The sequence below is a fragment of the Entelurus aequoreus genome, linkage group LG11, assembly GCF_033978785.1.
Source record: "Entelurus aequoreus isolate RoL-2023_Sb linkage group LG11, RoL_Eaeq_v1.1, whole genome shotgun sequence".
Taxonomy (NCBI): Eukaryota; Metazoa; Chordata; class Actinopteri; order Syngnathiformes; family Syngnathidae; genus Entelurus; species Entelurus aequoreus.
The window spans coordinates 19,343,165-19,365,895 of NC_084741.1; the positions used below are offsets into that span (position 1 = coordinate 19,343,165).

At 39.6% G+C, this 22,731-nt stretch overlaps 1 protein-coding gene across 2 annotated transcripts in view; it reads left to right on the forward strand.

Annotated features, from left to right (window-relative positions):
- The window catches only part of LOC133659852 (inactive phospholipase C-like protein 2), a 137,092-nt gene extending 115,400 nt beyond the window's left edge, over positions 1 to 21,692 (forward strand). For both annotated transcript variants that reach the window (XM_062062649.1, XM_062062648.1), the window contains 2 exons: positions 21,039 to 21,148; positions 21,227 to 21,692. In XM_062062649.1, coding sequence (XP_061918633.1) covers positions 21,039 to 21,148; positions 21,227 to 21,427 — 311 coding nt within the window. In that variant the 3' untranslated portion in view covers positions 21,428 to 21,692. The remainder of the gene's footprint in view (positions 1 to 21,038; positions 21,149 to 21,226) is intronic.
- Positions 21,693 to 22,731: the final 1,039 nt, after the last annotated feature.

The following is a 22,731-nucleotide window of genomic DNA, read 5'->3' on the forward strand; positions in this document are numbered from 1 at the left end:
GCATACTAAATAATTTAACTTTAGCCTACTACTACAACCATATTATTTACCAGCAACATAAAGTGAAACAGAGGCAGAGGTGTCCTGCCACAGTCAGTAACAAATAAACAGAAAACAGTAGCGGCCAAATACAAATAAGGCAACAAGAGAAGTATCCTACACTTCTCTTTTGTAAAGTAAATCTGAACAGTCTATATGGGCATCTACATGAACTATATGATTTGCCTGAGAAGCTGGACAGGACAAAAAATATATATATATATATAAATATTTTATTTGTGGCGGACGTAATTCTTTCGTGGCGGGACGCCACAAATAAATCAATGTGTGGGAAACACTGACATGATAATAGACTAGTACAGTATATGTTTGCTGTGGTCTGGAACAACATGGCACACAAACAACTATCAGAAATAAAGCCAATATTACATACAGATGCAAATATAAATTAAATACAGAGGAGACGTAAGTAAAGGAGCTCAAATATACCTACAAACGAGGCATAATGATGCAATATGTACATACTAGCCTCATTAGCATGTTAGCATTGAGTAGCTTGCAGTCATGCACCGAACAAATATGCCTGATTAGCACTCCACACAAGTCAATGACATCAACAAAGTTCATCTTTGTGCATTCACGCACAGCATAAAATGTTTGGTGGACACAATAGAACAAAGAAGGCGTGGCATAAAACACGTCTTTCTGTGGCAGCGTCGAAGAAAGTTGTACCTGTAAACAAACTACGGTGAGTTCAAGGACCGCTGAAATTAGTAGGACAAAACGGCGCTCACCAAATACTCTCATCAGTGAAGCACAAACATATTAGACAGTGGGGTTTCTAACAATTAGGAAGGTTTTTGTGTTTTTGTCCTACAGAAACCGTATTAAAACAAAAAATATGTATTTTTCCCCCCATATCTTTCCATTTTCATACATTTTTAAAAAAGCTCCAAGGAGCAAATAGGTTGCCGATCCCCGTACTAGCCAAAATAAAAGTATATAAAACATTCCGTGTTATTTGCACTTGAGAATAACACGGAAGTAAAAGTCACAAGTGCTTAGTTCACGTCAAATGTTTCACTTTTCAAGAAAATAAATGTTCTGACTAACCAGTAAACATGTTTTATGGGCCAAAGCTTAATAATCACTTAGGCATCTTCAGAATGGATCTGACTATCATTTAAAAAGGTTTCTCTTTAGGGGACCTGTTTTTTTGTCCCCATACCGTGAGAGGTCCCCGAAAGGTGACTCTGCAAACAGAGCGATGTCCCCATTAAGTAAGCATTGCCAGAACACACACACACACACACACACACACACACACACACACACACACACACACACACACACACACACACACACACACACACACACACACACACACACACACACACACACACACACACACACACACACACACAGAGGGAGAGGACAGGGATTCTGCAGAATGCGGTCACAGCAAAGTGTTTCCCCTGCATTTTCTCACACATATGAGCTGGCTGTCACGAAGGGTCAGCATTTTTTTTTCAAATTTGTAGATTTTTGGTCAAAAAAATGTTTTAATATATTTTTTTGGGGGGGTTTTCGACAGAAATTCACCCAAAGCAAGTAATTAATAAATACATGCAGTGTTTCCCATAAACTGCCAAGATACCTGTGGTGGTGGGGGCGTGGCTATGGGCGTGGTCACCATGACATCGAGTAATTTGCATAATGTATTACAATGATATGATTTTCTCTAAAAATGCTCAAAAAATGTATACTTACTGATTAATAACAGTTTTGTTTTAAACGTCCATCCATCCATCCATCATCCATCCATCCATTTTACAATATAATTACAACACTTTATGTACATATTTATATACAGATTTGAACAATAAGTGATTCACTGAAATATATTTATTAATTGTGGTTCTTACAAAAAATATATCTTATAAAATATAAAAGCTAAAATGTCTCTTAAAGCTCTGTCCCTTTAATTAGTGCATACTAAATAATTTAACTTTAGCCTACTACTACAACCATATTATTTACCAGCAACATAAAGTGAAACAGAGGCAGAGGTGTCCTGCCACAGTCAGTAACAAATAAACAGAAAACAGTAGCGGTCAAATACAAATAAGGCAACAAGAGAAGTATCCTACACTTATCTTTTGTAAAGTAAATCTGAACAGCCTATATGGGCATCTACATCAACTATATGATTTGCCTGAGAAGCTGGACAGGACAAAAAAAACCCAAAAAATAATAATATTTTTTAAAATTTGTGGCGGACGTAATTCTTTCGTGGCGGGCCGCCACAAATAAATGAATGTGTGGGAAACACTGACATGATAATAGGCTAGTATGGTATATGTTTGCTGTGGTCTGGAACAACATGGCACACAAACAACTATCAGAAATAAAGCCAATATTACATACAGATGCAAATATAAATTAAATACAGAGGAGACGTAAGTAAAGGAGCTCAAATATACCTACAAACGAGGCATAATGATGCAATATGTACATACTAGCCTCATTAGCATGTTAGCATTGAGTAGCTTGCAGTCATGCACCGAACAAATATGCCTGATTAGCACTCCACACAAGTCAATGACATCAACAAAGTTCATCTTTGTGCATTCACGCACAGCATAAAACGTTTGGTGGACACAATAAAACAAAGAAGGCGTGGCATAAAACACGTCTTTCTGTGGCAGCGTAGAAGAAAGTTGTACCTGTAAACAAAGTACGGTGAGTTCAAGGACCGCCGAAATTAGTAGGACAAAACCGCGCTCGCCAAATACTCTCATTAGTGAAGCACAAACATATTAGACAGTGGGGTTTCTAACAATTAGGAAGGTTTTTGTGTTTTTGTCCCCTTACAGAAACCGTATTAAAACAAAAAATATATATTTTTCCCCCCATATCTTTCCATTTTCATACATTTTGCAAAAAGCTCCAAGGAGCAAATAGGTTGCCGATCCCCGTACTAGCCAAAATAAAAGTATATAAAACATTCTGTGTTATTTGCACTTGAGAATAACACGGAAGTAAAAGTCACAAGTGCTTAGTTCACGTCAGCAGTGGACTGTTTTAATTAAAAGCTTCGGTTTGAGTGGGCGCCGTCGCCATCGGGACTAACAGACTCTCTGGTGTTTAAAGTTTCTCTGTCATTAACTTTGTCATTAATATGCTTTGAGGTCTTGATTCAGTGATGATAAAGTGCTGAGAACTTGAGTGCAGACTCCAAGTCAGTGTTTTTCAACCACTGTGCCGCGGCACACTAGTGCCGTGAGATACAGTCTTGTGTGCCGTGGGAGATGATCTAATTTCACCTATTTGGGTTAAAATTATTTTTTGCAAACCAGTAGTTATAGTCTGCAAATGATGTGTTGTTGTTGAGTGTCGGTGCTGTCTAGAGCTCGGCAGAGTAACCGTGTAATACTCTTCCTAATCAGTAGGTGGCAGCCGGTAGCTAATTGCTTTGTAGATGTCGGAAACAGCGGGAGGCAGCGTGTAGGTAAAAAGGTGTCTAATGCCATCCATCCATTTCCTTCCGCTTATCCGAGGTCGGGTTGCGGGGGCAGCAGCCTAAGCAGAGAAGCCCAGACTTCTCTCCCCAGCCACTTCGTCCAACGTGTCCTGGGTCTTCCCCGTGGCTTCCTGCCAGTCGGACGTGCCCTAAACATCTCCCTAGGGAGGCGTTCGGGTGGATCCTTTCAATGTGGAGGAGCGGCGGCTTTACTCTGAGTTCCTCCCGGATGACAGAGCTTCTCACCCTATCTCTAATGCTTAGTGTCTAATGCTTAAACCAAAAATAAAAGGTGAGTGCCCCTGAGAAAAGGCATTGAAGCTTAGGGAAGGCTATGCAGAACGAAACTAAAACTGAACTGGCTACAAAGTAAACAAAAACAGAATGCTGGACGACAGCAAAGACTTACTGTGGAGCAAAGACAATGTACATCCGAACATGACATGACAATCAACAATGTCCCCACAAAGAAGGATTAAAAACAACTGAAATATTCTTGATTGCTAAAACAAAGTAGATGCGGGAAATATCGCTCCAAGGAAGACATGAAACTGCTACAGGAAAATACCAACAAACTGAACTGGCTACAAAGTAAATAAAAACAGAATGCTGGACGACAGCAAAGACCTACTGTGGAGCAAAGACACAATGTACATCCGAACATGACATGACAATCAACAATGTCCCCACAAAGAAGGATTAAAAACAACTGAAATATTCTTGATTGCTAAAACAAAGTAGATGCGGGAAATATCGCTCCAAGGAAGACATGAAACTGCTACAGGAAAATACCAACAAACTGAACTGGCTACAAAGTAAACAAAAACAGAATGCTGGACGACAGCAAAGACTTACTGTGGAGCAAAGACGGCGTCCACAATGTACATCCGAACATGACATGACAATCTACAATGTCCCCACAAAGAAGGATTAAAAACAACTGAAATATTCTTGATTGCTAAAACAAAGTAGATGCGGGAAATATCGCTCAAAGGAAGACATAAAAACTGCTACAGGAAAATACCCGAAAACTGAACTGGCTACAAAGTCAACAAAAACAGAATGCTGGACGACAGCAAAGACTTACTGTGGAGCAAAGACGGCGTCCACAATGTACATCCGAACATGTCATGACAATCTACAATGTCCCCACAAAGAAGGATTAAAAACAACTGATATATTCTTGATTGCTAAAACAAAGAAGATGCGGGAAATATCGCTCCAAGGAAGACATGAAACTGCTACAGGAAAATACCAAAAAAAGAGAAAAACCGGGGTTTGGTGGTAGCGGGGGGTGTATATTGTAGCGTCCCGGAAGAGTTAGGGCTGCAAGGGGTTCTGGGTATTTGTTCTGTTGTGTTACGGTGCGGATGTTCTCCCGAAATGTGTTTGTCATTCGTGTGGTTTCACAGTGTGGCGCATATTTGTAACAGTGTTAAAGTTGTTTATACGGTCACCCTCAGTGTGACCTGTATGGCTGTTGACCAAGTATGTCTTGCAGTCACTAACGTGTGTCTGTAAAAACCGCATACAACATGTGACTGGGTTGACGTTGTTTGTGTGTAGAAAAAGCGGACGCGACGACAGGTTATAGAGGATGCTAAAGACAGTGCCATCACGGCACGCCCTCAATATTGTTGTCCGGGTGAAAATCGGGAGAATGGTTGACCCGGGAGATTTTCGGGAGGGGGCACTGAAATTCGGGAGTCTCCCGGGAAAATCGGGAGGGTTGGCAAGTATGCTCCCGGCTGGCCTGGGAACGCCTCGGCATCCCCGGGAGGAGCTGGACGAAATGGCTTGAGAGAGGGAAGTCTGGGCTTCCCTGCTTAGGCTGCTGCCCCCGCGACCCGACCTCAGATAAGCGGAAGAAGATGGATGGAGTTTTGTTTTTTAATGATTTCTGCTGGTGGTGTGCCTCTGGATTTTTTCAACGGAAAAAATGTGCCTTGGCTCAAAAAATGTTGAAAAACACTGCTCTAAGTGTTTAAAAAACTGGCTGGCTCATCTTTCTCAATGACCGCGCTTCTAAAACACTTTAGGATATTTAAAAACTAAACAAGATGCTATTTGGAGCTCCGCTTCCGCTTCTGCTTCTGCCTAACATCTTTTCAAGCTGCGCTGCTCTCCAGGATGTGATGTAACTGTTATTGTTACACACATTGTGCGAGCCCCGCTTGACAAACGCCTCCTTGGCAGTCGCCACTTCTGCTAGCAGACAGTAGTGAGAGGACAAACAACACAATCAGCCAATCTTTGGCTCGACAAAGCCAAACGATATTCATTCTTCTTGGATCAGAACCAGGTGGCAAGCTGACCAAGGTGAAGGTTGAGCAGACGAAACCACCTCGGTGGCGTCTGTGCGTGCAGCGTCGCAGAGGAAGTGGGTCACTGCAAACCCGGTCCCCTCTTTAACATCAACAGGATGGTTACTGTCACAGTGATCCATCACATCAGCGCAAACACGTCCTTCTTGAGAAAAGAAGAGCCCCAGCAAAGATCAACAAAAGTAAAAGTGTGGACATCATCCATGTTAGCGAGGTTCCAGTAAGCTTTGAGCACTTCTTCTGCTCAGTTACTTAATCAAAGAGGCCTTGCATAAGCTGTTACAATAGAGGGAAACTCACACGCGCGCACACACACAGTCAGGGTAGAAAGGAACGGGACGCCTGTGGGGTGTTGTTAAACCCAAAAGCAAACAGATAAATCCCCCAAAAATCAAGTTTGTTGGGATAATCTCAATAAAAGTGAACAACCTCAGTGTGGTTGTCTTGTGTGTGTGAGCCAAACACACAAAAACCCTGCAAGCAACACGACTATTCTGCTGTGTATTGACACTTTCAGTAGTGTGTGATTACTACTACACTTATTCAAGAGGCCCTGTGGTTAGAGCAGGGGTCACCAACGCGGTGCCCGCGGGCACCAGGTAGCCCGTAAGGACCAGATGAGTAGCCCGCTGGCCTGTTCTAAAAATAGCTCAAATAGCAGCACTTACCAGTGAGCTGCCTCTATTTTTTTAAGTTTTATTTATTTACTAGCAATCTGGTCTCGCTTTGCCCGACATTTTTAATTCTAAGAGAGACAAAACTAAAATAGAATTTGAAAATCCAAGAAAATATTTTAAAGACTTGGTCTTCACTTGTTTAAATAAATTCATTAATTTTTTTACTTTGCTTCTTATAACTTTCAGAAAGACAATTTTAGAGAAAAAATACAACCTTAAAAATGATTTTAGGATTTTTAAACACATATACCTTTTTACCTTTTAAATTCCTTCCTCTTCTTTCCTGACAATTTAAATCAATGTTCAAGTAAATGTATTTTTTTTATTGTAAAGAATAATAAATAAATTGTAATTTAATTCTTCATTTTAGCTTCTGTTTTTTCGACAAAGAATATTTGAGAAATATTTCTTCAAACTTATGATTAAAATTCAAAAAAGTTATTCTGGCAAATCTAGAAAATCTGTAGAATCAAATTTAAATCTTATTTCAAAGTCTTTTGAATTTCTTTTAAAATTTTTGTTCTGGAAAATCTAGAAGAAATAATGATTTGTCTTTGTTAGAAATATAGCTTGGTCCATATTGTTATATATATTCTAACAAAGTGCGGATTGGATTTTAACCTATTTAAAACATGTCATCAAAATTCTAAAATTAATCTTAATCAAGAAAAATTACTAATGATGTTCCATAAATTATTTTTTTAAGTTTTTGTCTTCTTTTTTTCGGTTGAATTTAGAATTTTAAAGATTCGAAATTGAAGATAAACTATGTTTCAAAATTTAATTGTCATTTTTTTCGTGTTTTGTCCTCTTTTAAACCGTTAAATTAAGTGTAAATATCATTAATTATTAATAATAACATAGAGTTAAAGGTAAATTGAGCAAATTGGCTATTTATGGCAATTTATTTAAGTGTGTATCAAAATGGTAGCCCTTCGCATTAATCACTACCCAAGAAGTAGCTCTTGGTTTCAAAAAGGTTGGTGACCCCTGGGTTAGAGTGTCCACCCTGAGATCAGTAGGTTGTGAGTTCAAACCCCGGCCGAGTCATACCAAAGACTATAAAAATGGGACCCATTACCTCAGCATCAAGGGTTGGAATTGGGGGTTAAATGTCAAGACGTGGACTATGGGGTTTGTTTTCCCGGAATGCAAAGGAAAGTTGCCGCGGGCAAGGCGTGAGGGTAAGAACATCTTTTAATTATTACTATAAAAAAGGAACAAAAGGCGCGCACAAGGCGGAAGTACAAAAACTTGGCTAATGAAACAAAAACTTGCACAAAGGCAGAAACTATGAACATGAAGCAAAACGTCACTAACTGTGGCATTAATAACAAAAACTTACTTGTCATGGAACTATGGAAACATGGGTAGCAGAAGTCATCAGAGGTAAACAGGGGTCACAGAGTTAATGTCGCCAGGTCGACCAACAGAAAATGAAAAGCTTAAATAACACAGACATGATTAACAACAGGTGCGTGAGTGCAAATGAATCAGGTGTGTGACATGAGGACAGGTGAAAACTAATGGGTTGTCATGGAAACAAAACAGAGAGTGAAAAAACTGGAACTGACAAAATCCAAAAAAAGCACATGGCCAAACAAAACATGATCACACAGACATGACATTAAATCACCAAAAATGATTCCCGGGCATGGCCACCGCTGCTGCTCACTGCTCCCCTCACCTCCCAGGGGGGTGGAACAAGGGGATGGGTCAAATGCAGAGGACAAATTTCACCACACCTAGTGTGTGTGTGACAATAATAATAATAATAATAATGGATTAGATTTATATAGCGCTTTTCTAGACACTCAAAGCGCTTCACAGAGAAGTGAGAACTAGAGATGTCCGATAATATCGGATATTTGGGAGAGCATGTCCCAAATTCCAAGCTGCTGTTTTGAGGCATGTTAAAAAAAATATATATATATTCCCTTCTGTCGTCCTTCTTTCCGTCATTTCTTTCCTCCCCCTTCCTACTTTTTCCTTTCCTCCTTCCTTTCTTGTTACTTTTTTTCATGTTTTCCTTCACCTTCTTTCTTCACCCTTCCTCCCTTGTTTCTGTCATTTATTTCCTTCTCTCCTTTCTTTCTTCTTTTCTTTCTTCCTTCTTCTCTGTCCTTCTCTCCGTCTTTTCTTCCCTTCCTTCTTTCCTTGTTTCTTCCCCCTTCCTTCCTTCTTTAAGTAATATCTTCCTTCTTTACTTCCTTCCTTTCTTCTTCTCTTTCTTCCTTCCTCTCTGTCCTTCTTTTCTTCTTTCCTTCATTTTCTTTTTTCATTGTTTTCTTCCCTTCTGTCGTCCTTCTTTCCGTCATTTATTTCCTTCCCCTTCTTTTTCCTTTCCTCCTTCCTTTCTTGTTTCTTTTTTTCATTTTTTCCCTTTCCTTCTTTCTTCCCTTCCTTCCTTGTTTCTGTCATTTATTTCCTTTTTCTTTCCCTTCCTTCTTTTTCCCCCCTTCCTTCCTTCTTTACTTCCTTCCTTTCTTCTTATCTTTCTTCTTTCCTCTCTGTCCTTCTCTCCTTCTTTTCTTCTTTCCTTCATTTTCTTTTTTCATTGTTTTCTTCCCTTCTGTCGTCCTTCTTTCCGTCATTTCTTTCCTTCCCCTTCCATCTTTTTCCTTTCTTCCTTCCTTTGTTGTTTCTTTTTTAAATTTTTCCCTTTCCTTCTTTCTTCCCTTCCTTCCTTGTTTCTGTCGTTTATTTCCTTCTTCTTTCCCTTCCTTCTTTTTCCTTCCCTCCTTTCTTTCTTCTTTTCTTTCTTCCTTCCTCTCTGTCCTTCTCTCCTTATTTTCTTCCTTCTTAAATTTTTTTCTTCCCTTCTGTCGCCCTTCTTTCCGTCATTTTTTCCCTCCCCCTTCCTTTCTTTTTTCTTTTTTTCTTTTTTCCCCTTCTTTTTTCTTCACCCTTCCTTCCTTGTTTCTGTCATTTATTTCCTTCTCTCCTTTCCCTTCCTTCTTTTTTCCTTCCCTCCTTCCTTTCTTCTTTTCTTTCTTCCTTCCTCTCTGTCCTTCTCTCCTTCTTTTCTTCCCTTCCTTCTTTCCTTCTTTCCTTGTTTCTTCCCCCTTCCTTCCTTCTTTAAGTCATTCTTCCATCTTTACGTCCTTCCTTTCTTCTTCTCTTTCTTCCTTCCTCTCTGTCCTTCTCTCCTTCTTTTCTTCCTTCCTTCATTTTCTTCTTTAATTTTGTTCTTCCCTTCTGTCGTCCTTCTTTCCGTCATTTCTTTACTTCCCCTTCCTTTTTTCCCTTTCTTCCTTCCTTTCTTGTTTATTTTTTGTTCATATTTTCCCTTTCCTTCTTTCTTCCCTTCCTTCCTTGTTTCTGTCATTTATTTCCTTCTCCTTTCCCTTCCTTCTTTTTCCCTTCCCTTCCCTCCTTCCTTTCTTATTTTCTTTCTTCCTTCCTCTCTGTCATTCTCTCCTTCTTTTCTTCCTTCCTTCATTTTCTTCTTTCATTTTTTTCTTCCCTTCTGTCGTCCTTCTTTCCGTCATTTATTTCCTTCCCCTTCCTTTTTTCCCCTTTCCTCCTTCCTTTCTTGTTTCTTTTTTTAAATGTTTTCCTTTACCTTCTTTCTTCACCCTTCCTTCCTGGTTTCTGTCATTTATTTCCTTCTCTCCTTTCCCTTCTGTCTTTTTTCCTTCCCTCCTTTCTTTCTTCTTTTCTTTCTTCCTTCCCTCCTTTCTTTCTTTCTTCCTTCCTTCATTTTCTTCTTACATTTTTTTCTTCCCTTCTGTCGTCCTTCTTTCCGTCATTTATTTCCTTCCCCTTCCTTCTTTTTCCTATCCTCCTTCCTTTCTTGTTTTCTTTCTTCTTTCCCCTGTGTCCTTTTCTCCTTTTTTTCTTCTTAGCTCAATTTCGTTCTTTCATTTTTTCCTTCCTTCTTTCTGTCATGTATTTCCTTCTCTCCTAACCCTTCCTTCTTTTTCCTTTCTTGCTTCCTCTCTGTCCTTCTTTTCTTCCTTCCTTTCGCTTTTTCCTTCTCTCTTTCTTTCCCTCACTCCTTTCTTCTTTACTTTTCCTCTTTCTTTGCTTCCTTTTTTTTCTTCCATCCACTTGAGCACTATTTACACGACGACGTTTGCGTTGATTCATTTTCAGCGCACAGTAAATAATTCCCACTACACAAGCTGTACACTGACTACTTTATATATTCAGGATTACCTCCTGTAGTATTTTTCTCAACAAGATCCGTATGAGAAAATGTTTACAGGAGCATAACTGCTGTCAGGCAATTGCGTAACGCCGTCTTTGGTGTGGAGTTGTTAACGTAGAAGGAATCCTTCCCCGCTCGGAGGAAGTCGAGAGAATTGAGGTCAGCTGATGGAGTGCGTCCGCGTTAAACTCGACGTTTGCTGTCCTTGCAGAATCACACTGCGGAGAACGAGCTTCCCTCCTCATTGCCTGCCAGACTCTGTCCAGTGTTGCTAGGCAACCTCCCCTCTGTGTGTCGGATGAACGTGTGCACCTTAAGCAGTCGTGAACGAGACGTCTACAGCAAGCTTGTCGAGAAAAATGTGACGTTTATTGACGGTAAAGAGCATGAGGGAGGTCTTCTGCTGGTGTCGGACTCCACAGGCCATAAAATAACACGACCCCTCGCCTATTACGGCCGTTTCCCCACCGAGGGGGTCTCTCCTCGCGTTTCCATGGCAACCGCACCAACAGGCGCCGTGGGGTCGAAGGGGGGCGGCGACTCCAGCCGACGGTAACGCCGCCGCCGGAAGCGTGACTGTGTTGCAGCTGAGCGTGCCGAAAAGCGTCGACGCTCCACATGAAAGCAGCCGCGAGCGGGAATGCCGGAAAACGCCGCATGAAGTGGATCTTTGCTCTCTTACGCCACTCGGGGCGCTTCGTCGGTAAATGAACGTCGCACACATGCGCTTCCCTCTTCCTCCTACGTTTCCTCGCTTTCCAGCTGGAGGCTTCTTTTGGGCAATAAAAAAGCAATAACAGTCGAATCCATTTGCACGCTGCACACACACACACACACACACACACACACACACACACACACACACACACACACACACACACACTGGTTATCATTTGGAATGGGTACCAAGTTTTTGATCATCACTTGTGGGGACCACCCTTTCTACAGGTTGTGGAGGCATAAAAAAAATGTGGTAAAATGGCCACTGCCCAGTTAGCTCATACACGTCTTTAAAGGCCTACTGAAAGCCACTACTACCGACCACGCAGTCTGATAGTTTATACATCAATGATGAAATCTTAACATTGCAACACATGCCAATACGGCCGGGTTAACTTATAAAGTCCAATTTTAAATTTCCTGCGAAACTTCCGGTTGAAAACGTCTATGTATGATGACGTATGCGCGTGACGTCAATGGTTGACACGGAAGTATTCGGACGCCATTGAATCCAATACAAAAAAGCTCTGTTTTCATCTCAAAATCCCACAGTAATCTGGACATCTGTGTTGGTGAATCTTTTGAAATTTGTTTAATGAACAATGAAGACTGCAAAGAAGAAAGTTGTAGGTGGGATCGGTGTATTAGCGGCTGGCTGCAGCAACACAAACAGGAGGACTTTGAGGTGGATAGCAGACGCGCTACCCGACGCTAGCCGCCGACCGCACGGATGATCGGGTGAAGTCCTTCGTCGCACCGTCGATTGCTGGAACGCAGGTGAGCACGGGTGTTGATGAGCAGATGAGGGCTGGCTAGCGTAGGTGGATAGCTAATGTTTTAAGCATAGCTCTGTGAGGTCCCGTTGCTAAGTTAGCTTTAATGGCGTCGTTAGCAACAGCATTGTTAACCTTCGCCAGGCTGGAAAGCATTAACCGTGTAGTTACATGTCCATTGTTATATAGTATTGTTGATTTTCTGTCCATCCTTCCAGTCAGGGGTTTATTTCTTTTGTTTATATCTGCATTTGAGCCTGATGCTATCACGTTAGCTCCGTAGCTAAAGTGTTTCGCCGATGTATTGTCGTGGAGATAAAAGTCACTGTGAATGTCCATTTTGCGTTCTCAACTCTCATTTTCAAGAGGATATAGTATCCGAGGTGGTTTAAAATACAAATCCGTGATCCACAATAGAAAAAGGAGAAAGTGTGGAATCCAATGAGCCAGCTTGTACCTAAGTTACGGTCAGAGCGAAAAAAGATGCGTCCTGGACTGCACTCTAGTCCTTCACTCTCACGTTCCTCATCCACAAATCTTTCATCCTCGCTCAAATTAATGGGGTAATCGTCGCTTTCTCGGTCCGAATCGCTCTCGCTGCATTTTAAACAACGGGGAAATGTGAGCAGCCCTTCCTCCTGTGACGTCACGCTACTTCCGATACAGGCAAGGCTTTTTTTTATCAGCGATCAAAAGTTGCGAACTTTATCGTTGATGTTCTCTACTAAATCCTTTCAGCAAAAATATGGTAATATCACGAAATGATCAAGTATGACACATAGAATGGATCTGCTATCCCCGTTTAAATAAAAAAAATCATTTCAGCAGGCCTTTAAATCTCTGGATTGATGAAGTAATGTGCTGATCATTCTTACTGGGGAGCCTGGGGAAAACGAGTTAATATGGTTCATGGGGACCAAATTTAAATAATGTTGCATAGTTCACACATATTTGTACGTGACTACTAAGGACCATTTAAAAAAATAAAAAAAGTTCAAATTAAATATGACATGATCCTCAGAATACAGCACTACAGCTGTCCTCTTATAGGAAGTTTCACCACTTAAATGTTCAAGCAAATCCTGCATCTTCTGTGACATTACTGAAAACTGCTATTTAGCAGTAATGAAGTTGTCTGCAAGTCCAACTACCATATATAGAAGGATGGAACATTCTGAATGTGAATCATACTTTAAGGCAGGGGTCACCAACCTTTTTGAAACCAAGAGCTACTTCTTGGGTACTGATTAATGCGAAGGGCTACCAGTTTGATACACACTTCAATAAATTGCCAGAATTAGCCAATTTGCTCAATTTACCTTTAACTCTTTGTTATTATTAATAATTAATGATATTTACACTTAATTGAACGGTTTAAAAGAGGAGAAAACATGAAAAAAATTACAATTAAATTTTGAAACATAGTTTATCTTCAATTTCGACTCTTTAAAATTCAAAATTCAACCGAAAAAAAGAAGAGGAAAAACTAGCTAATTCGAATATTTTTGAAAAAATTTAAAAAATAATTTATGGAACGTCATTAGTAATTTTTCCTGATTAAGATTAATTTTAGAATTTTGATGACATGTTTTAAATAGGTTAAAATTCGATCTGCACTTTGTTAGAATATACAACAAATTGGACCAAGCTATATTTCTAACAAAGACAAATAATTATTTGTTCTAGATTTTCCAGAACAAAAATTTTAAAAGAAATTCAAAAGACTTTGAAATAAGATTTAAATTTGATTCTACAGATTTTTCTAGATTTGACAGAATAATTTTTTTGAATTTTAATCATAATAACTTTGAAGAAATATTTCAGAAACATTCTTCGTCGAAAAAACAGAAGCTAAAATGAAGAATTAAATTAAAATGCATTTATTATTCTTTACAATAATAAAAATAAACGTACTTGAACATTGATTTAAATTGTCAGGAAAGAAGAGGAAGGAATTTAAGGTAAAAATGTATATGTGTTTAAAAATTCTAAAATCATTTTTAAGGTTGTATTTTTTCTCTAAAATTGTCTTTCTGAAAGTTATAAGAAGCAAAGTAAAAAAAATTAATGCATTTATTTAAACAAGTGAAGACCAAGTCTTTAAAATATTTTCTTGGATTTTCAAATTCTATTTGAGTTTTGTCTCTCTTGGAATTAAAAATGTCGGGCAAAGCGAGACCAGCTTGCTAGTAAATAAATAACATTTAAAAAATAGAGGCAGCTCACTGGTAAGTGCTGCTATTTGAGCTATTTTTAGAACAGGCCAGCGGGCTACTCATCTGGTCCTTACGGGCTACCTGGTGCCCGCGGGCACCGCGTTGGTGACCCCTGCTTTAAGGTAATAATGTTTTATAATCATGCTGTATGAAAATGTCATCCTAAGGAACACTAAACCAGATTTTGTTTTTGGAAAAATATATTAGTACTATTATATTAGAAATGGCAACAGCGGAGGATGAATGTCCCATAACAAGAAGGTAGAGAAAAAGAAGAAGCTAAGGATAACAAATGTTTCACTTTTCAAGAAAATTTATTTTCTGACTAACCAGTAAACATGTTTTATGGGACAAAGCTTAAAAATCACTTAGGCATCTTCAGAATGGATCTGACTATCATTTAAAAAGGTTTCCCTATAAGGTACCTGTTTTTTTGTCCCCATACTGTCAGAGGTCCCCGAAAGATGGCTGTGCAAACAGAGCGATGTCCACACACACACACACACACACACACACACACACACACACACACACACACACACACACACACACACACACACACACACACACACACACACACACACACACACACACACACACACACACACACACACACACACACACACACACACACACACACACACACACACACACACAGAGTGAGAGGACAGGGATTCTGCAGAATGCGGTCACAGCAAAGTGTTTCCCCTGCATTTTCTCACACATATGAGCTGGCTTTCACGAAGGGTCAGCATTTTTTTTTTTCAAATTTGTAGATTTTTGGTCAAAAAAAAAGTTTTAATATATTTTTTAGGTTTTTTTTCGACAGAAATTCACCCAAAGCAAATAATTAATAAATACATGATAATAGGCTAGTACGGTATACCGGTATTGCTGTACTAATGAATAATAATTTACCGTATTTTCCAGTCTATAAGGCGCACTTAAAATCCCTTTTTTCTGAAATCTTGACAGTGCGCCTTATAACCCGGTGCACCTAATGTAAGGAATACGTTTTGCACGCTACACACACTTTGCACGCTACACACACACACACACACACACACACACACACACACACACACACACACACACACACACACACACACACACACACACACACACACACACACACACACACACACACACACACACACACACACACACACAGAGAGAGTGAGAGGACAGGAATTCTGCAGAATGCGGTCACAATTCTGCAGAATGCGGTCACAGCAAAGTGTTTCCCCTGCATTTTCTCACACATATGAGCTTGCTGTCACTAAGGGTGGGCGACACACAGTCAGCATTTTTTTGCAAATTTGTAGATTTTTGGTTAAAAAAAATGTGTTTATATATTTTTGGTTTTTTTTTTCAACAGAAATTCACCCAAAGCAAATAATTAATAAATACATGATAATAGGCTAGTACGATGTACCGGTATTACGGTACTAATGAATAATAATTTACCGTATTTTCCGGACTATAAGGCGCACTTAAAATCTTTTTTTTTTTTCTCAAATCTTGACAGTGCGCCTTATAACCCGGTTTGATTAATTGATTGATTGATTGAAACTTTTATTAGTAGATTGCACAGTACAGTACATATTCCGTACAATTGACCACTGAATGGTAACACCCGAATACATTTTTCAACTTGTTTAAGTCGCGGTCCACTTTAATCAATTCATGGTACAATTATATAATATGAGCATAATACAGTCATCATACAAGTTAATGATCAGAGTATATACATTGAATTATTTACAATCCGGGGGATGGGATGTGGAGGGGGTTGGGGGTGGGGGGGGGTAATGTAAGGTGTACCTAATGTAAGGAATACGTTTAGTTGAGTGTACTCACTTCGAAGCTATTTTATTTGGTACATGTTGTAATGATAAGTGTGAGCAGTAGATGGCAGTCAAACATAAGAGATATGTGTAGACTGCACTATGATTGCAATATGACTCAAAGAAACAACACCAACATTTTAAATGTTCCATTGAAAATATTGAACATTACACACGGCGCTCAAAAATATAGCAAAATGTTTTAGTACGACTTTGGTAAGCTATGAAGCCGCACCGCTTGAATAATTGTCGGCGCATTAAACATAGGAGTAGTATTATATCACCTTCTACCATCCTAGTCACGTCCGTTGTGTCCTTGGGCAAGACACTTCACCCTTGCTCCTGATGGGTGCTGGTTAGCGCCTTGCATGGCAGCTCCCGCCATCAGTGTGTGAATGTGGAAATACTGTCAAAGCGCTTTGAGTACCTTGAAGGTAGAAAAGCGCTATACAAGTATAACCCATTTATCATTTATCATTTATTATGGTGTGTATATAAGGTAAGACATATTATCTGGCATTTTGTTTCGCAACATTATGCAAAATCAACTTTTCTTACCTTCTGTTACCTGCTGATCTGTATTTGAGATCTGCATAAATCCTGAACAGTTGCGCACGTCCGCCTTTGTAGTCTGTGCTGACAACGTAGTCGATAAGCTTCTTCTTTTTCTCTATCTTCTTTTTATGTGACATTCATCCTCCGCTGTTGCCATTTCTAATATAAAGTAGTGTAAAGTTCTTACTTTTATCTGTCAGTAAACTCGCCATGAAAGCGCTAAAACATACCGGTGTAGTGAGTTTACATTATTCACTCAAGGAACTTTAGATATTAGAGAGTTCCGGTCGGACGGTTTTTCACGGGACACATTTCCGGCCTTGTTGTTGTTTCCGAATGAGGAGATGCTGCTCCGTTATTGATTGAAGTAAAGTCTGGATGTCATTAGAACAGTTAGCGCCATCTTTTGACACTTCTTCCACTCCCGTCCTTGCACGCTACACCGCTACAACAAAGATTACGGGGAGAAGACGCTGCCGAAGGTGAGCCACGTCAATAAGACCGCCCACAAAACGGCGCATCCGGAAGCGACTGTCAGAAAGCGTCATGAAGATGATCTGTAAAACATCATCTATGCAACATTTTGACCAAAGAACCACCATTACATGTTATGTAGACCACAAGGAAGTCTGTTACATTTAGAAAAAATAGATAAATATGACTCCTTTAATGCGCCCTATAATCCGGTGCGCCTAATATATGAAAAAAGATAAAAAATAGACCATTCATCTGCAGTGCGCCTTATAATCCTGTGCGCCCTATTGTCCGGAAAATACGGTACTTTAATGTTATGTTGATCGTTTCATTTCTCTTTTTCTTCCTTTGTTTGTTTTTTTATAAATGAACTGAACTAATGAATTAAAAAAAGTCCTGTACTGCCTTTCAAAAATACCGGTACTTAAAAAAAAAAAAAATGGACATGATGGTGTGCCGCGGTGACATTGCCGGTAATAAGAGCCGAGGCGCATGTGAGTCAACACACACACACACAGAGCACTTACAAGCAGAAACAGGCTGGAGACAAAAGAGGGACTATGGACATATTTTGGCTTAAAAGCTAACGATAAAGATGAAGCTATAAACACTGCTTTAAAACATAGCTTGCTAGTGGCTAACGCCCCTCCACAGTGTTTTAGCTACTTCTAAATCACTTATCCTCGCCTCTATAGCCACAAATAAAGTAAGTGTCTTACAAGTATCATCCCTGCAGGACCAGGAATAGCTAAACATGCTTCACTACACACCGTAGCTCACCGGCGTCACAATGTAAAGAAACGCCATTGGTGGATCTACACCTGACCACCACTGTAATGATTCCAAGTACAAGAGCGTATGTAGTAGATACTACTATGATTACATCGATATTTTTTATCGTCACAAAATCTTTTTTCAAAATTCACATTATGTTTATGAACTCAGGAAATATGTCCCCGGACACATGAGGACTTTGAATATGACCAATGTATGATCCTGTCACGACTTGGTATCGGATTGATACCTAAATTTGTGGTATCATCCAAAACTAATGTAAAGTATCCAAACAACAGAAGAATAAGTGATTATTACATTTTAACAGAAGTGTAGATAGAACATGTTAAAAGATAAAATAACCAGATATTAATAGTAAATGAACAAGTAGATTAATAATTCATTTTCTACTGCTTGTCTTTCATAATTTGGACAAAATAATAGGTAGATAAATGACACAATATGTTACTGCATATGTGAGCAGACAAATTAGGAGCCTTTGTTTGTTTACTTACTACTAAAAGACATACGCCAAAACTGTTTTTCGATTGCAATAAGAAACATATGTTTAATGTACCGTAAGATTTGTTGTTAAAATAAAGCCAATAATGCCATTTTTTGTGGTCCCCTTTAATTAGAAAAGTATCGAAACACACTTTGGTACCGGGACAACCCTAATATATATAAACATATAAATATGTATTGTATGTACATGTATATATGTATATGTCTGTGCGTGTGCGTGTATGTGTGCGTGGGTTTATATGTATGTGTGTATTTTTGTATGCATGTGTATATATGGTACACACTTTGGTACCGGGACAACCCTAATATAAATATATACATATATATGTATTGTATATACATGTTAAAGTTAAAAGTTAAAGTACCAATGATTGTCACACACACAATAGGTGTGGTGAAATTTGTCCTCTTCATTTGACCCATCCCCTTGATCGTGTATGTGTGTGTGTGTGTGTGTGTGTGTGTATATATATATACTGTATGTATGTGTGTATATATATGTATGTGTGTATATATGTGTGTACGTGTGTATGTATATATGTATATACAGGTAAAAGCCAGTAAATTAGAATATTTTGAAAAACTTGATTTATTTCAGTAATTGCATTCAAAAGGTGTAACTTGTACATTATATTTATTCATTGCACACAGACTGATGCATTCAAATGTTTATTTCATTTAATTTTGATGATTTGAAGTGGCAACAAATGAAAATCCAAAATTCCGTGTGTCACAAAATTAGAATATTACTTAAGGCTAATACAAAAAAGGGATTTTTAGAAATGTTGGCCAACTGAAAAGTATGAAAATGAAAAATATGAGCATGTACAATACTCAATACTTGGTTGGAGCTCCTTTTGCCTCAATTACTGCGTTAATGCGGCGTGGCATGGAGTCGATGAGTTTCTGGCACTGCTCAGGTGTTATGAGAGCCCAGGTTGCTCTGATAGTGGCCTTCAACTCTTCTGTGTTTTTGGGTCTGGCATTCTGCATCTTCCTTTTCACAATACCCCACAGATTTTCTATGGGGCTAAGGTCAGGGGAGTTGGCGGGCCAATTTAGAACAGAAATACCATGGTCCGTAAACCAGGCACGGGTAGATTTTGCGCTGTGTGCAGGCGCCAAGTCCTGTTGGAACTTGAAATCTCCATCTCCATAGAGCAGGTCAGCAGCAGGAAGCATGAAGTGCTCTAAAACTTGCTGGTAGACGGCTGCGTTGACCCTGGAAAAAAGAGCTGGACTGCTGCTGAGTGGTCCAAAGTCATGTTTTCTGACGAAAGCAAATTTTGCATTTCCTTTGGAAATCGAGGTCCCAGAGTCTGGAGGAAGACAGGAGAGGCACAGGATCCACGTTGCCTGAAGTCTAGTGTAAAGTTTCCACCATCAGTGATGGTTTGGGGTGCCATGTCATCTGCTGGTGTCGGTCCACTCTGTTTCCTGAGATCCAGGGTCAACGCAGCCGTCTACCAGCAAGTTTTAGAGCACTTCATGCTTCCTGCTGCTGACCTGACACATCTGAAAACAGTTTAGCTCGTTACAGAAGCTACAAAACTGACCTTCCTTTGAGCAGATTTAATTTCTGGAGCATCACATTTGTGGGGTCAATTAAACGCTCAAGATGGCCAGAAAAAGAGAACTTTCATCTGAAACTCGACAGTCTATTCTTGTTCTTAGAAATGAAGGCTATTCCACAAAATTGTTTGGGTGACCCCAAACTTTTGAACGGTAGTTTATGTATATATATATATATATATATATATATATATATATATATATATATATATATATATACAGTATACTGTATATGTATATAGGTATATGTATACATATATGTACATATATGTATATATGTACATATATGTATATATATATGCATGTGTATATGTATGTATGTATGTATGTGTATATATATATATATGTATGAATGTATGTATGTATGTATGTATGTATGTATATATATATAATGTTTTATCAAACGCATTTTTATAGCCATTACATGTCGATTGCGATATATATTGATATTGTTTTATCGACCCTGCCCTAATATACATAGACAAGAACTGGAAAAAGTTCCCGCCAGTATCGTTGTGATACCGATACTACCCAAGCACAGTAGAGATAATATCAATAGCCTGATACCACGGCTGCCGGAAAGTCGTCTATAGGATGGGAACGAAGTGAAAGATTGTTTTCACGGTTTAAAAGAAGCTGCCCTGAAGAGCATGAAGGGGGTCGTTTGGAAAATTCTGTTTTTCTTAAAGGCCTCACCTCGCATATTATTACATAACATTGTTTACGCTAGAGCGTCTCCTGTCACATGATCCACACCTCTTTAGGAGCAAACACAGAATGCTGTTCAACCTCCGGTTTGTTTGAACTTATGTTTGAAATAACGGAACCAGGAATGATCTGAAGCCTTCGTGCCGCCACATTGTTTTACGAGCTGCTGCTGAATGGTCTCACATCTTCTCGTTCAGCGATGGAGTTCCACCAGAACCTCCATGACCTGGCAGTGAAGGAGGGACTGAAGGGCAGGAAGCTCCACAAGGCGGTGGAGAGCTTCACGTGGAACATCACCATCTTGAAGGTGAGAAGCACAAACCCTCAGCTATTTCCGCACATTTATCCACGACATCTCACTTTGACGTGACCCCTCCCCTCTCAGGGCCAGGCGGACCTCCTGAAGCACGCCAGGAGCGAGGTCCAGGAGAACCTCAAGCAGATCCACTACGCCGCCCTGACGTGTAACCTGAGCAAAGGCGGAGCGGCCGGCGGCTCGACCGACTCCAAGAGCGGACGCGGCCTGGACATCATCCCTGAGAAGGCCACGGCCGAGGAGGAGCTCACCGACGACGAGGACAACTGAAGACGCTCCTCTCAGGTCTGGTCCTCGTCGGTTTCAGTTCCCGTCGGAACAAAGTTCGCTTTTTCTGCCGAGTCACCATGCAGGAGAACAACAGTGGAACCTCCAAAGTCGGCTTTTCCACGTAGGAAATCTTGTAGATCAGTGGTTCTGGAACTTTTTTCACAGAGAACACTCCAAGTACCACCATAATGACCACCATTTAAAAAAAAACAGTAGCGTAGTAGGCCCAAGTATTCATTAAAAACAAGTCAGAGGTTATATTTAACACCTATATTTAATATGTTTGGCCACTGTAACATTACACACAGTTTGAACAGTAACACTGTGCTCGAATATAGGAAATAAAACACTGTACTTTAAATAATGAACTACAATACATCATAATATTTAATGAAGTGATTATTTGCCGTACCACTGTTTGAGAATCACTGATCTGAAGTAAATTGATTACTTCCGGGCTTCAGGAACATTTTAGGAATTGCAATTCGTAAAAAGAAGTTAAAGGCCTACTGAAATGAATTTTTTTTATTTAAACGGGGATAGCAGATCTATTCTATGTGTCATACTTGATCATTTCGCGATATTGCCATATTTTTGCTGAAAGGATTTAGTATAGAACAACGACGATAAAGATTGCAACTTTTGGTATCTGATAAAAAAAAGGCTTGCACCTACCGGAAGTAGCGTGACGTAGTCAGTTGAACATATACGCAAAGTTCCCTATTGTTTACAATGATGGCCGCATGAAGTGAGAGAGATTCGGACCGAGAAAGCGACAATTTCCCCATTAATTTGAGCGAGGATGAAAGATTTGTGGATGAGTAAAGTGCAAGTGAAGGACTAGTGGGGAGTTGAAGCTATTCAGATAGGGAAGATGCTGTGAGAGCCGGGGGTGACCTGATATTCAGCTGGGAATGACTACAACAGTAAATAAACACAAGACATATATATACTCTATTAGCCACAACACAACCAGGCTTATATTTAATATGCCACAAATTAATCCTGCATAAAAACACCTGCGTGTTTGTTATGCTAGCTCCTAGCTCCTCTGCTAGCTCCTAGCTCCATAGAACACGCCAATACAATTCAAACACCTGATCAACACACACAATCACTCAGCCCAAAAGACCGTTTACCTAACCCAAGGTTCATAAAGCTTATATATTTTTAAAAAGTTACGTACGTGACGCGCACATACGGTCAAGTTATCGAATGTTTAGCAGCCAAGGCTGCATACTCACGGTACCTGATATTCAGCTGGGAATGACTACAACAGTAAATAAACACAAGACATATATATA